This window comes from Pantherophis guttatus, chromosome 4 (genome assembly GCF_059756535.1).
Source record: "Pantherophis guttatus breed Tessera chromosome 4, ASM5975653v1, whole genome shotgun sequence".
NCBI classification, from domain to species: Eukaryota; Metazoa; Chordata; class Lepidosauria; order Squamata; family Colubridae; genus Pantherophis; species Pantherophis guttatus.
This window is the reverse complement of record NC_142066.1, coordinates 63,523,272-63,538,182: the sequence shown is the minus strand read 5'-3', so window position 1 is coordinate 63,538,182 and position 14,911 is coordinate 63,523,272. Positions and strand designations below refer to the sequence as shown.

The window sequence follows — 14,911 nt, the reverse complement described above, 5'->3', positions numbered from 1 at the left end:
GTAAATGACATTGAATTGACCATGCCCACTCAATCACATGACCACCCAGCCACGCCCACTAAGTCATTTCTACCCAGCCAGTCATTAGGGCAGAGAACTGGTTGTTAAAAAAATTGAATCCCACCACTGGTCTTAAGTGCGAAAAGTGGTCACAAGTCAATTTTTTCAGTGCCTCTGTAACTTCAAATGATCATTAAATGAATAGTTGTAAGTCAAGGACTACCTGTACAGAACCTTTTTCACAGGCACACCGAGTATGATATTGTTTAAAAAAAAAAGCCATAGTCTACTACCACCAAGATCTGCGCCCACAGCAGCTCCACCTAGGCCTGCACCCTAGCCTTCAAGGGTTACCACGGCAGTCCTCCTACTCATTGTGGCCTAGCCCCTGGGGTGTGCTTTGCTGGCAATGGCCGGGTATGGGCCTGATGCTCCAGTGCCATCCATTTTCAGTGCTTAGTCATAAGATAGCAAGCATCTTATCTAAATCAAGAACTAAAGAACTTAATGCAACTGACTCGAACCATCTTGAATGACTGATTAAACAAAAAGGCAGGCAAATAACTAAATAATCAGTTGAGCAAAATCAGAGAGGAAAAAATATTGTAAAATTATGTAATATCCTCTGACTGTTCACCACCCTGAGTCCTTCGGGAGAAGGGCGGTATAAAAATTAAATGAATAAAATAAATAAATAAAATTTAATATTATAAGTGGCATCTGAAATTATCTCCAATTTTAAAAATGGTTTTCAGGATGATGCAAGAATCATATTAAAGAGAAAACTATGAAGTCCTATGAAGTTTGGCTGAATTCAATTTTTAAAAAATATCATGGCCTTTATTCACTCTTTAGCAAACCACTATTCAAGAGATAGCACAATTCTATCACATTGAGTATATGATTTTGTGCTTGAACATTGAAACCATTATCTCTATTCTAAACTGTCATATAATGCACTTTTGCTATATTAATAGCATAAGATACTTTTGAGAACATTTTTCTCTTTATTGCATTATTAATTTTGTAGATTTCAAGAATATTTTTTAAAGGGGAGAAAGGCTTCAATCCATTTAACTACTGTATATCAAACATGCTCACGGTTGTCAAAGGTTTTTCTCATTCTTCATGCCTCATTGTTGATAATTATTACAAAGACAGAGCTCTGTGGAAAAGGCTCTATTGCTAAGAAAGGGGGAAAACTAGAAAAGCACAACCAGCAACAAGGTGGGGTGTTATAGTGGAAATATATGTACCTCTGGGAGATCTGAAAGAACAGGTTAGTAATAGAATATCATGGGGAAGATCTATCTATATGATCATAAAGAATCAAAAACTCCTTAATGGCACATCTAAGGATTCCTTAGATGAAGTAATAATAAAGAGGCCCCTTATGAGGGAGATGGGTGGTTAAGAAGATTAATAAATAAATAAATTAAATAATTACCATTACCTAATTGCAAGGCAATAATAATTTGTAGTACAGATCTGTTTTAATGCAATGACACCTGCATTTATGGAACACTAGTGTGCTTACTTACAAAGAAATCTTCTCTGTTAGTTACATTAGTTTCTTGGAATTCTCTCCCCATGAAATCACTGAAGTGCCTACTCCTATGTTTTTTAGGCACCTAATCAAGACCCATCTCTTCATCAAGGATTTCTTCATGTGAATGTTATAGAGTAGGAGTCTTCAACCCTCGGTTGGCAGACCGGCACCAGTCTGTGACCCGTTGGGAAATGGGCTGCACAAGCAGCAGGTGAGAGCATGAAGCTCCCCATTTGCACAAGTGGCGTACATGAAACCCTCCCCTCCTCGCTGTTGCCATTGCCCCTGCTAGTCCACAGAGCCAGAAAAATTGGGGACCACTGTTATATACATGACTTGTATAACTAGTTTTTCTTTCTTTTCTGTAACCTATTTTTTAAAATAAACTAATCTTTGCAGAACAGTGACAAAACTCACCTGCCATTATCTTTTATTTATTTATTTATTATTTATTATTTGTATTTCTATGCCCCCCACTCTCCGAGGACTCTTAGTATACCAAAGACAGTATACTAAATAGCATATTGCCCCCAACAATCTGGGTCCTCATTTTACTCACCTTGGAAGGATTGAAGGCTGAGTCAACCTTGAGCCAGTGAGATTTGATCCGCTGATCTGCTGAACTGCAGTCAGCTGAAGTAGCTGCAGTACTGCACTCTAACCATTGCGCCACCTCGGCTCTTTACATATTTAAGATTTCGATCTTGGATGGTGTCTGCACTCGTGTGCTAAGATTAATAATTATATGTTCCCTTTGAAATCTATCCTATGCTTCGGTATATACAGTATCATGCACCACACTATTACCAGAGAAATAAGATTGCCGGTTGGGACTTGCATTCATACTCTGCCACGTTACCATATTTTTTGGAGTGTAAGACGCACCTGAGTATAAGATGCAGATTAGTTTTTTGGGAAGAAAATAGGAAAAGTAAAAATCTGCCTACTAGCTATTCTTCTGGCTAGCATCCTTAGTCTGGTCAGCTTCAGCACATTAGTTTGCTGGTTTTGAGCGTGTGTGTGCACTTGGGGATTATAAAAAGCTTCTGAAGCACAGCTGAGAGTCGGAGAGAGCAGGCAAAGCACTGAGATTGCTTCACTCGCTAGTGCCTCGTTAGGGCTGAAAAAATCTTCTAAAGCACAGCTGAGAGTCGGAGGGAGCAGACAAAGCATGGAAGATCGCTTCACTCGCTAGCGTTAGGGCTGAAAAAAAGCTTTGAAAAACCTACATTTGGAATATAAAACACACCCAAATTTTCAGTCTCTTTTGGGGGGGGGGGGAAGTGCATCTTATACTCAAAAAAATACAGTAAATATGGAAAAGCCCGTTGCTTTTGTCCTCAATTGTTTAAGTACAAAGTGCTTAGACCTTACTCATGGCTTACGCTTTCTTCTGTTTTGGGATCAACCTATTAATATAATAATGATAAATTTTGATGATTTTTTATAATCAGCAAGTTTTATATATGGCATAGTTTTGAAGAAATTAGACTACTTAACTCATGTCACTGATAAGTCTGAAGAAAATTAAGCCTGGTGGCCTAAAGTGGGAAGACTATGGTAAGGCTGAAATGATCCTGCAAAAATATTGGTCAGCTGATGATTTTCTCACAATCACAAATAAAGACCTGGGTAGTCAGTAATGAAAATGACTTACACACTGGGCTTGTTTTAAACTCAAATCTTCGACTGAAGCCACCATAACCGGCTGAGGTGCGAGCACGAATCTGGAAAATGTATGCTGAAGCCGGTTTCAAGCCACCTGCTGTAATTCTTGTCTGCTTGGATTTGATGATGGTATAACTGGTCTCCTGATCCTTTTTTGGTGCAACAACATACATGAACACACATATATAGAAGAATAAATTTCATAAATAGCAAGCACAACCATTGGGTCTGATTCTTGCCAATATTTTTATCTATGGTGATATAATTCATCACTTAGAAATTGGGTATAGGTTTATATCCTTCCCTTTCTTAACTATTAAAGTTGATATAGATTTATATCTGTATCTAAGTTTAAGCTAATAATAATTCTTTATTCAACTTTACAACCTAGCTTCATATTCTATTAACAGTTCCCTAACCTAGCATTAATTTTGATGCGCATGCAATGCATTTTAATAGTAAGAAAAGAGATACTTGTGCGGAAAAAAGAACATATAGCTTGTTCCATGGCTCTGCAAATAAGGGAACTCAAACTCTCCTGCATAATTTATATATCAGAAGGAACACACAAAACTCAGTTTTATATTTACTGTTAAAGTTATTATTAAATGGATGTATGTGCCTTTTGGTATTCACAGCATGAGAACTATTACATTAATGTAATAGTTTTAATGAGAAATATTATTGTGAAACTACTTTTAACGCAGATATAACACATAAATTTATAAAGATATTCCTGAGAGCTATCTGGTGAAACTAATTATATTTGTAATTTTATATTATTTATTATAAGAATTTTAATGAGATTTGAATCTAATTTCTTTTAAATGAAGCCCTGATGAAATGTGTCATTAAATATTATTATTATTATTATTATTATTATTATTATTATTATTATAATATTACATTTGAGTTTCATAAAAGGTAATAACTTCAGGATACCAAATATAATACTAAGCATAATAAAGTGTAATAATGTAGTATACTTAAGCTACTCTTAAATAACTGCATTTATCTTTAAAACATATCATATGATTAAACAAAAATTGCTTTACAAAATAATATGGTTGCAAGTTGGTCAAATTACTACTTCTAAATGAATTTTCAAATCAAATTCCCTATTGTTATCTCTCAGTTTCTTCATGATGTTCAGATTTGCATTTTTACAAACTTTAAAATCCTAAAAGCTGGCCATTCCAAGTTTACCCTTGCAATTCCAAGATATGTAAAAAAAATGCTCCCCTATGGTTAGAGACAGGTTTGATTTTGTGGGTTCCAAAGCCTGGTATTATCTCATTACATACTGATTATTTTTCCCACTTTAGAGCTGGCTTTACTGGTTCTCAGGCATCATTTTAAATCAACCAGTCTAACAAGAGTTAATAGCAAACTCCTCGTTAGTTTCATTTTTAGAGAAACTAAAGAGTTCTCTAGTTCAAAAGTTGCCAAGCATCATTCTAAGCAGCATATCTGGGATATTAATTTCCAAACCAATATAAGCCTAGCATGCAACTTCACATTTCATGGATTTTTCTCAAATAGGCAAGTGCCATTGCCTGAATTCCAATTCTGAATTTTCATTAAACCTTTGCCTTGACAAGTTTGGATGCACTACCCTCCAGAGTTCTATTTGGATGGCATAAAAACATCTCTCTTCAGCAGTGTTTATGCCCATGTGTGGATGGCTCTATGGAATTTGTAAGCCACCTACAGGATCTTAGAAAACATACCGTATTTTCCGGCGTATAAGACGACTGGGCATATAAGACGACTCCCGACTTTTCCTGTTAAAATATAGGGTTTGGGCTATACTCACCGTATAAGACTACCCCTCTTCCAACGCACACCAAATAAAAATTAAAAAACATCAACTGGCTCACCCACAATGTAAAAGCAGCTGTGCTAGACCCAAAATGGCCCCTGCAACAAGCAGGAACCTCACACAGCCACAAAAAGCCCAAAAAAACAACTTTCACACTTTACACACACAAAATTCCACATACATCTTTGTGAGATTTTGTGTGTTTGTGTAGTTAGAGTGAAACACTACAGAAACACACTAAATCTCAGAAAGCTGCACAAATATTATTTTATTTTTATTTTTATATGAAAACTAAATTTAAAACTTCCTAAACTTTAAATGGCTAGGTCTAAAAAAGAACAACTAAAAAAACCCCAATTAACTATTTTTTTTAAAGCTCCCAAAGGGGAAAAGAATTTACCCAATAGAACAGGGGTCTCCAACCTTGGCAACTTTAAGACTTGTAGACTTCAACTCCCAGAATTCCTCAGCCAGCTTTGTTTTGCTGGCTGAGGAATTCTGGGAGTTGAAGTCCACAACTCCTGCCTGCTTGATTGCAGGCAGGGAGTGGCTTGCTGATGGAATGGATTCAGGCAAGCAAAGCAAAGCAAGTGTTGCGATTAGCAACTAAGGTAAGCAAGCTGGAGGAGGAAAACTTTTTTCCTTTTACAGGGCTCTGGCGATCCCAGCTGAGTTGCCTGATTAGCAGGCAACTCAGCTGGGATCATCAGAGCGTGGATCAATGGCTCTGGCGATCCCAGCTGAGTTGCCTGATTGGCAGGCAACTCAGCTGGGATCGTCAGAGCTTGCAGAGCCACGTAAAAGGAAAAAAGTTTTTTCCTTTTACATGGCTCTGGCATCCCAGCTGAGTTGTCTGATTAGCAGGCAAAGCTGGGATCGTCAGAGCTTGGATCGCCAGAGCCATTTAAGGCTCGTCAGAATCTTTCGGGCTGGTCTGCCTGGTTACAGGAGAACGACACCCGGCGTATAAGATGACCCCCGACTTTTGAGAAGATTTTCATGTGTTAAAAAGTCGTCTTATACGCCGGAAAATACGGTATATAGATCCTATTTTAAAGAACTGCTCTAGTAGAGAGCACAACTCTTATGTCATTCCTTTTATTCACTCAGGACTATGATCTATCTTTCTATGTTGTCTGATTTTATCCCTCTATTTTTTTCTATTAATTCTACCTAAGTCTGAATATTAGTGCCAATTTAGTGATCACCACTGATATTCACATGATTACTATTATGTTTATTGTTATTTAATTTTATTGTATTTTCTACCTGCTTTTTAGTCTTGTTTCTATACAATGTTTTCAGAACTAAAGCTGTAATAAAAGTTTATTATTATCAGACCAAATTGAAAAAATATGTTCTGTGGCCACGTTCCCATCAGGGACACACCTTGTCTTCACATTATCCAGTCATCACTTAAAATGATAGGAAACCTGTCCTCATCATTATTATTTTGGCACAATGAAGGTAAGATGATTCTAGAAGATGCCATGATGAGCTTACATGTCAAGAAAAACTGCATTCTTTTCAATCAAATTGGTGAGTTTGAATTGGATCTTGGTCTGTATACCTCTTTCAAGAAAGATTTTGAAATATTTTTTCACAATAACTGGGAAGAAAGTGCTGGCAGAAAAGCACTGTATTTTGGTGAACAGTATAAAATGTCCCTGATTGTCAATAGTTAATAGGCAGCAATTTATAAAACTGTCCTTACTTGTTCTCTTCTGCTGCCTGTGCTATTAGTGATGCTTTTGTGTACTATGAACCAATGGGCAACTAAGCGTGCTTAACTTAACAATTTCTTTAAATTTGGGAATTACATCTTAATCATGTGGGACATGATTTAGAAATCTATAAAGCAAAGGCCCCATCATTTTCAATCAAACTGAAATTTGGAATTGTTAGTTGGGAAAGTAAAAACACTCAGAGATGCATGGAGCAACAAAAGCTACTTTTGTGGATTTTCTCTTTGTATTGTCCTGGCACTTTGAAACTAAAACATTTAACCAAGGTAGTTCCCAAAATAATAAAAATGGAAAAATGGAAAATGAGCGTAATTAATAAACAGAACTATGAAATCAGCAATTTTTAGTTTGAAGCTCTTTGCCAACAAAACACTACTGGCATTTTTAACTAAATACCCTACCATTTCATTATGTGGCACTGCTTTATTTTACAGGGCTTTTAATTATTTTTGTTAACTATTTTAAATAACTATATGATTTCTGGCAATATTCTCATGCTCATCTAATCTCAGTAATTAAACTCCAATTCTTGGAGGATGTCCCATTGAAGTATGGAAACTTTTGAGTATGACATTGTAGTGTACATCATCTTTATTTTAATGCAATATGATTGGAAATGAAACTGATACTAAAATGTTTTTTTTTTTGAGACAAATAATGTATTAATGAAAATATATGCCTATGCATGCATAAACATAAATGTTAAAAATTCCTAATCCAATATACTATTTGGCAGTAATTTAAAATAAGAAATACTTTTTAATACAAATCATTCCAAAAGAACAGAAGAGTAAAGAAATCAAAGTCAATATGATCTTGCAAACAGACTATCACACCTTTTCAAAATATTTGATTTCGTATTCCAGAATGATGCCATTGGGTCGATCTGGTTCCTGCCAGGAGAATGAAATGCTATTTTTGGCGACTTTCCCTTTTTTCACATTCGTGATTGGAGATGGTGCTGTCATATGAAACAAAAGAAGAAATCAAAAAGAAAATCAAAACTATTGTTTGATCAAATGGGAAATAAAAACAATTATTTTGAAAAGTTTAAAAAAATTGTAAACCTAGACCATCTTTCTGTTGTAGGTTGTTTCTTATTTCTGAGCAAAAATTACTGTAAATTAAGAACCGGACAGCTATCATCACTTGCAGGAGACTTAATATTTCCCACTCTTAACTAGAGTGTAGCTGGTTTCCTAATAAGAGCAACTTTTGTAGTTCAGATCTAGGTTAATGCTCTGTCCTTGCCCACCAGTAGTGGGTTCCTCTTATCTTCACTACCAGTTCGGAATATGCATGCACAGAGCGTCCGTAATGACGTCTGGGCTGGTGGGCGGAGCCTCCTGCTGCTGCCACTATCGGTTCACGTGAACCGGGGCGAACCTGTAGAAACCCACCACTTCTGCCCACCCAGACCAATTTAAATTCCAGTAATTTTATTAATCAAAACTGAGGGGGAATAGCTTTCAAAGAATCCAATAATTTAAGAAATGAATCTTACTATTTTAGGTAGCAGCTATACATTTTTGACTACAGGGTTTCTTTAATCCTTTTAGTGATAGTGAGTTTAGAGGACATGAGGCAATCAGAAAATATCATTACAATCATTACGTCTGAAATTTCCGGCCCTGGGTTCTTTAAAATGCATGTTATATGGTATTATATTTATACCATATACATACCATCTTTTTTTAAAAAGATAAAAATGTAAACAATGAATAATCTACCGGCACGATTCTAGAGCCCAGTCTATAAAAGTAGGACTAACTTAAAGGTCATTTAGCTCCAATATTTAGGAGGTTATTTTTACCCCTGGAAATGTACCCTTATCTAAAATGGTAGCAATTTTTTCTGAGCAACATTTCCATAGTGTTCTAATAGGAATTAGAAAGGTTTATTTCTATTGACAAGAGAAAATACAAGAACATGCAGGATTCTATTACGCCTAGCGTAAGAATTAACTGAACATATTCAAAGCTACGAAGTATCATGTTTTCCTTAATGTGAAAGTTTTTGCGTACATGTCAAGTTTGCACACTTCTACTTATCACTCCTTGCTCATCTTTCAAATAGTGAGGAAATGGAAATTCATTTTTCAAATGTAATGCTGTAACCTGAAACACTGGAATTAAGGAAACTCTTAGCATCTTCAAATGAAGATGAAGAAACTAGTATCTGTACTAGCAATTTTAGAAAATGAATGTATCTTGTCAAGAAAAATGCGTATAGTGGAAAATCCTAATTTCTCATTAAATCTGTATCTGATGCTATACCAGATATTTTTGCCATAATTTTTAATAACTGATTCTTAACGAGTATGAAAATATACAAAATATTTATTCTAGTAGAAGAAAAGAGATAGTTGATCGTTTTTGACTTAATGGTTTTTACTAAACTTAATTTCAGTAGAATTTTCTACAATTTATTTTGTTACTAATTTTATTTATTTATTAAATTTATATACCACCCATCTCCCAAATAATGTCATTTCCAATTCCTATTTTGTGATGTGAAACAGTTTTAGAAAGTTATGATATAGAATACAACAGCCAAAGCAAAAGAGTAGAATGAAAAACCTTAGGATGTGACATTGGATCAACAAAATTAACATTGTTATTATAGATGCAATCATCTTGATTTTAGCTATATTTGATTATTAAAATTCTATGGTTCTTTGCAAGCTTTTTAACTATCATGTGATGGTCTTTTTACTAATCTAAATTTTTAATGCTCTAAATTGCTCACATGTTTAGCAGAGATAATGCTGGATGGAGAGAATGGAATGAAGTTAAAAGGAAACAGTAACTATACACCTAGAGTACTTCAGAAGGGTACGAACTATACCCTTTTCCATCTTTGTAAAAAGACATGTTATATACTATAACTGCAAAATAAGGACCAATTAAGTATGTACAATTGATTTTTGTGGTTTTGGCATGTAATCATAGCTACTTTGCATCTTCTATACATTTAAATTACAAAATTCTGCATAAAATCTAAACCTTTTAGCTTGTCAAACAAAATGTAATACAATCTTTGCAGTCAAACAAAGTCTGCAATCATTCCATTTAAAAGCATGAAATGGAAGCCATGCAACCTGATCACAGGAAAAAAATAATGCTATGAAAGTTACATTTTAAAGGTCATTGGTTCTTACATGGACAATATCCCATGAATTAAAGGAATTACAAAAGCCAAATAAATGAACAATTTTTCTTTAATTGTGTACATGATATGTTTCCTTTTCTTTAACAGGGTTCTAGAATAACATACAAAATATTAAAATTGCACTTCACATATCAAAATCAGTATAATAAAACAAGAACACTAAAGCATCACAATAGAAAGGAGTAGCATCACTGATGAAATTAAAAATATATAAGAATAGTATAGAAGTTTAAAAACTTCTATACTAGATTAAAAAACTTTCAGCACCTTCACCTATTATTGAAACAATCTCAAATGCTAGATATATCTATTTAATGGGAATATCCCACATTAAGATGCTATTGATGAGTAAATCTTTGCCTTTGGTGTCAACTATAATTCCTCCAATTATAGCAGGAGCAATCTCTTTTGAAAATCTTAATACACAGACAGCCATTTAAAAAGCTCAGCAGTCCTTTGAATATTGCAGTGCTTATTTAAAGTTTAAAAGTTTATGCTAAATTGATTCTGGAAATGAACTATGAGTCAATGTAGTCAATAAAATAAAAACATAACCTTAGTGCTTATGTCTAGTAAGAGCATCACCACTGTATTTTGGATTAGCTTCAATTTCTAGTTTAGCATTGCATTGTAACACAAAACAACACAATCAAGTCTCTTATAGCATTTTTAATAACTAAATAGAGAAGTACAGGCTTGACAACTCAATGTAGGTGAATCCACAGTTGGGTCAAAGATTGTAGTCAAAAAATAGCTATAAAATTTATCAAATCTACCTAGAGAGACATCTCCAGTGGGTTGCCACAGGGCTTTGCTCTGGGCCTAGTGCTGTTCAACAGTTTTCTAAATGATATGGATGAGGTATTAGAATGCTTAGGGAATGCCTAGCAAAGAGGAGTGGCTAATATTTCTAAGAATGCACAAAAAAAAAAAACACACAAAAAAAACCCCAACAACTCCTCAATCAGGCTAGAATAATGTATGGAAACATACTGAAGTCATACATTTAAGTTAAACAAACAGGGCAAGATAGGAAAAATCTGACTCAAGACCAGCACATGTGGGAAGGTTTTGAGTGTACTAATGAATCACAAACTCAACATGCCACAACAGCTGCAAAGTAGATCAATACCATCTTGAGGTGCATCAAAAGGTGTGTACAGTCCAGATTGCAGGAAGTACCACGCCTATATGCATTACTCTGCCTTAGCCAGCCTTAATGTCAAGTATTGCATTCAGTTCTGCACACCAGTGTTTTTTTTTTTTTTTTAAAACTAGAACAGGTCCAGAAAATAGCTACAAAAATCATGAAAGGACTCAAAATGAAGTTCTATGAGTAACAATTGAAATGTTTAACTTGAGGAAGAGAAGATTGAAAGATACACATAGCTTTTTCAAAAATATGAATGGAGGATACATTGCAGATTTATTTCCACTTGCTCCAGTGGCTCTAATAGCAAGAAACAGAATTGCCTCAAACCATGAGATGGATGACAAATAAATTAAATCAACATAAATTAAAAACAACAGACAATGTAAATATATATTAGACATTAGGAAATAAGAAGTAAGAGTTCTCCATCAATGGAACAGATTATCATATAGTCCTGGTGGAGAACCTATGGCAGAGCCCTCTCTGTGGGCACATGCGCCGTTGCCCCAGCTCAGCTCCGTCGCGTTTTTCGCTATCATTTGCAGGGAAACAAAAGTTTGAGGGACTAAAAAAAAATGTGCAAAATAGCGTTCCGCCTTCATTGCAGTACATTCGCTATTGCTGCCCCCATGGCCTGCCCCCTACTCTCACAGAGCCTGGTGCAGTACACCATTTAGCACAGAGCAACATTGCAACCCTGTGTGGTCTTGGCTTGGCAAAAAAAAAAAAAAAAAGTGACATCCAGTCAGTTGCTTTTCCAGTAGAGCTTCTGGTGTTGGGATGCCCCGCTTCCCCGCTGGTCTTCAGAAGGGAGGAAGGGAGGATGGGGGGAGAAAGAGAGACTTACAATGAGGAGGTGTTGTATATAGAGAGAAATAGTAACAAATGTTGTGAACAAGCTGAAATGAGGAAATGCTGTAGAAATGGATTGTGAAACCACAGAAATATTAAAATAGGGATTTGCTCTGCTGATCAATGAGAGAAATTAAAGAAATGCAGAAAGTAACAACTTGAATCTGAATTTCAAGTGATCTACTAGTTAGCTGGGGGATTATTATTATTATTATTATTATTTACAAACTCAAATCTGAGGTTTTCTGCCCATATATGTGGCAGGAGAATTTCCTTTGGGCTGAGGAGAAGTGGGATTTCATGCCTGAGGAATTATGCTCAATCTGGAGAAGTTTAGGAGAATGGGACCCAGAAGGTGAACTTGGCACATTTAATTTCACTGCATAGAGCTTTAAGATGTTTGGTGTTGCATACTTGGACTTGGGTGATTTTACTTCTGCTCCAATCCCATGACATACTTAATTGTAACCCTTAATGTTTAATTTTTATTAAGTTCAGGATATATATATCTATATCTATATCTATATCTATATCTATATCTATATCTATATATATATATATATATATAGAGAGAGAGAGAGAGAGAGAGAGAGAAGGAAGCAACTTAGAACGAAGAAGGTATTTCCTGACAGTTAGAACAATTAATCAGTGGAGCAACTTGCCTCCAGAAGTTGTGAGTGCTCCAACACTGGAAATTTTTAAGAAGATATTGGATAACTATTTGTCTGAAGTGGTGTAGGGCTTCCTGCCTAAGCAGGGGGTTGGACTAGAAAACCTCCAAAGTCCCTTCCAACTCTGTTAATCTGTTTCTAAATGCTTCATTTAGAAGCATTTCTAAACACTGGGGGGGGGGAGAGAGAAAAAAAACAGAGAGAGACAGAGAATGTGGGAAAGAGAGTGGGGGGAAAGACAGAGAGGAGGGAAAGAGAAATGATATTACAAAAGTTTTTCTTTTTTATTGTTGCTAAATGTAATATTTCAAAAGCAGAAAAAGAACGAAGGGGCATAAAAGTGCATTTATCACAGTTTTCTTAGAACAGTTAGCTGAACTCTGCCTTATTTATCATTATTTTAGGTAGTAAAATCTCATTATTCAGGTTAAATAGCCGTTTTGGCACTTTGCGATAAATAAGTGGATTTTGGGTTGCAGTTTGGGCACTCGGTCTCTAAAAGGTTCGCCATCACTGTCATATAGGATGGTTTCTTCTTGTAACTAGAGGTTTTCAAACTTTTATTTTTCAAATAAAAATTAAGATATTTGTCCGCTGGTATGAACAGAAAAGTAGAACATGGAATGGAATCTTGAAGTCTTCTAGTCCAGCCGCCTGCTCAAATAGGAGATCCTATACCATCCTGGACAAATGGTTGTTCAGTCTCTTCTTGAAAACCTCTAGTGATGGAGCATCTACAACTTGTGGAGGCAAACAGTTTCATTGATCAATTGTTCTTACTTTCAGGAAATTTGTTCTTAATTTTAGGTTGGATCTCTCTTTGATAATCTTTCACCTTGTTCTTGTTCTATTCCTTTTCCAGTTCTCAGTTGTTTCTTCCCTTACATACACATACACAATGGGCCAAATATGTCAGCCATAAAGTGTGTGGTTTAAAATCAGACCAAAATTGTAACATTTCATTTGAAATTAATTGTAATATTTAGGGCCCAAGAATAAGGGCAGAGCCTCACTACTCTGAAATAAGTCCCTTGTCTTAGTGCAAGTGCAAGTCCCTTGTCTGTCTCCAATTGTAGCACATAGTATGTGAGACCATTTCAGAGCTCTAAAGTCAGATGTAAATTACTAAACTGTACTTTTTCAAGAATTATTTTTTTCCATTTCTTGGGAACAAAGAACAATACAATACTACTTGTAATACTTAGCAGTATATTGCAAAATCAGTTTTCAAGTGTAAATTCATCGGACCATATTTATGCTACTTTGGCAACAAGGTACCAAAATATACAGGAAGGACATTCTCCTGCCCAATGTGTTTTGCTCTAGTTGGATGTTGTTTTTCACACCCAGCAGTCAGTTTAAGATCCAAGTGATCAAAGTAACAGCATTTTGATCACTTTCTTTTGCTTAACCTCCAGGTGGACTTGATTTTTGTATTCTTTATCCAAATGGTAAGAGAGCTCTAAGCAATCCAATATTATTTTCAATACTGTCTTCTGGACAAATATGCACAAACAGATTTCACTGCTGTTTTATTTTTAACAAAAGACTAAATGTAAACTGCTAAATGTATTTAAAATTAAATTAGTTAAATTTTGGTCAGTATAAACATCTTCTGATTTATTGCTTCTTTCCTAAACAAACATTTTAGTTTTTCTTTCCTACTTGTTTTTAAATATCTTAGTGAGTTAAACAGAAATCCTGATATTTTTCCGTTACCATGTTACAATCACACAAAATATCTGTTTGCAGAAATATGTTTAAATGGCATAATAATCGATAATGATATTTCAAGACTCACAATATATATATGATTTTAAAATCTGCAACTGCAGGTGCTCATATAATACATAACCTAGATAGCCCATTTTTATCATGCTTTAACCTACCTTTCTATCTTTCAAGGTATCTGTGAGTTTAAATTTTAATATCTGTCCTCTTTTTTTGCCCATGTCCATACACATCTTCAAAAATGAGATATTACAAATATTCCTTTCATACAGTAAGACTTTTGGCAGTTTTTAGGGAACTTTCTCTATCTAAATATTTCTCAATGAGCATAGGCAGAAAACTATTCTGCAATTCAGAGATTTCTCTAGTGAGGGGCTAAGTTTGGCTTAGTTTAATTCATAAAGCAGTCAATACTGTTTTTTTAATTATTTGTTATTACTCCTCACATCAATTTTCAAACTATTATCAAGCCAACACAGAACATCTGCACAACTTTATAAGTTTTCTGTGTTTTCTGGGGCTGGGTAAAAATTACCATGGAAACTATGC

General features: G+C 35.1%; 1 protein-coding gene across 7 annotated transcripts in view; it reads right to left on the bottom strand.

Annotated features, from left to right (window-relative positions):
- EPHA5 (EPH receptor A5) overlaps positions 1-14,911 on the bottom strand; it is a 193,613-nt gene that overhangs the window by 45,496 nt on the left and 133,206 nt on the right. For 5 of the 7 annotated variants that reach the window (XM_034416303.2, XM_087892329.1, XM_034416304.2 and 2 more), the window contains 2 exons: positions 7,621-7,745; positions 3,207-3,366 (listed from right to left, as the gene is read on the bottom strand). The exons of the other annotated variants lie outside the window; for them this stretch is intronic. In XM_034416303.2, coding sequence (XP_034272194.1) covers positions 3,207-3,366; positions 7,621-7,745 — 285 coding nt within the window. The remainder of the gene's footprint in view (positions 1-3,206; positions 3,367-7,620; positions 7,746-14,911) is intronic. 7 annotated transcript variants of the gene reach the window in all.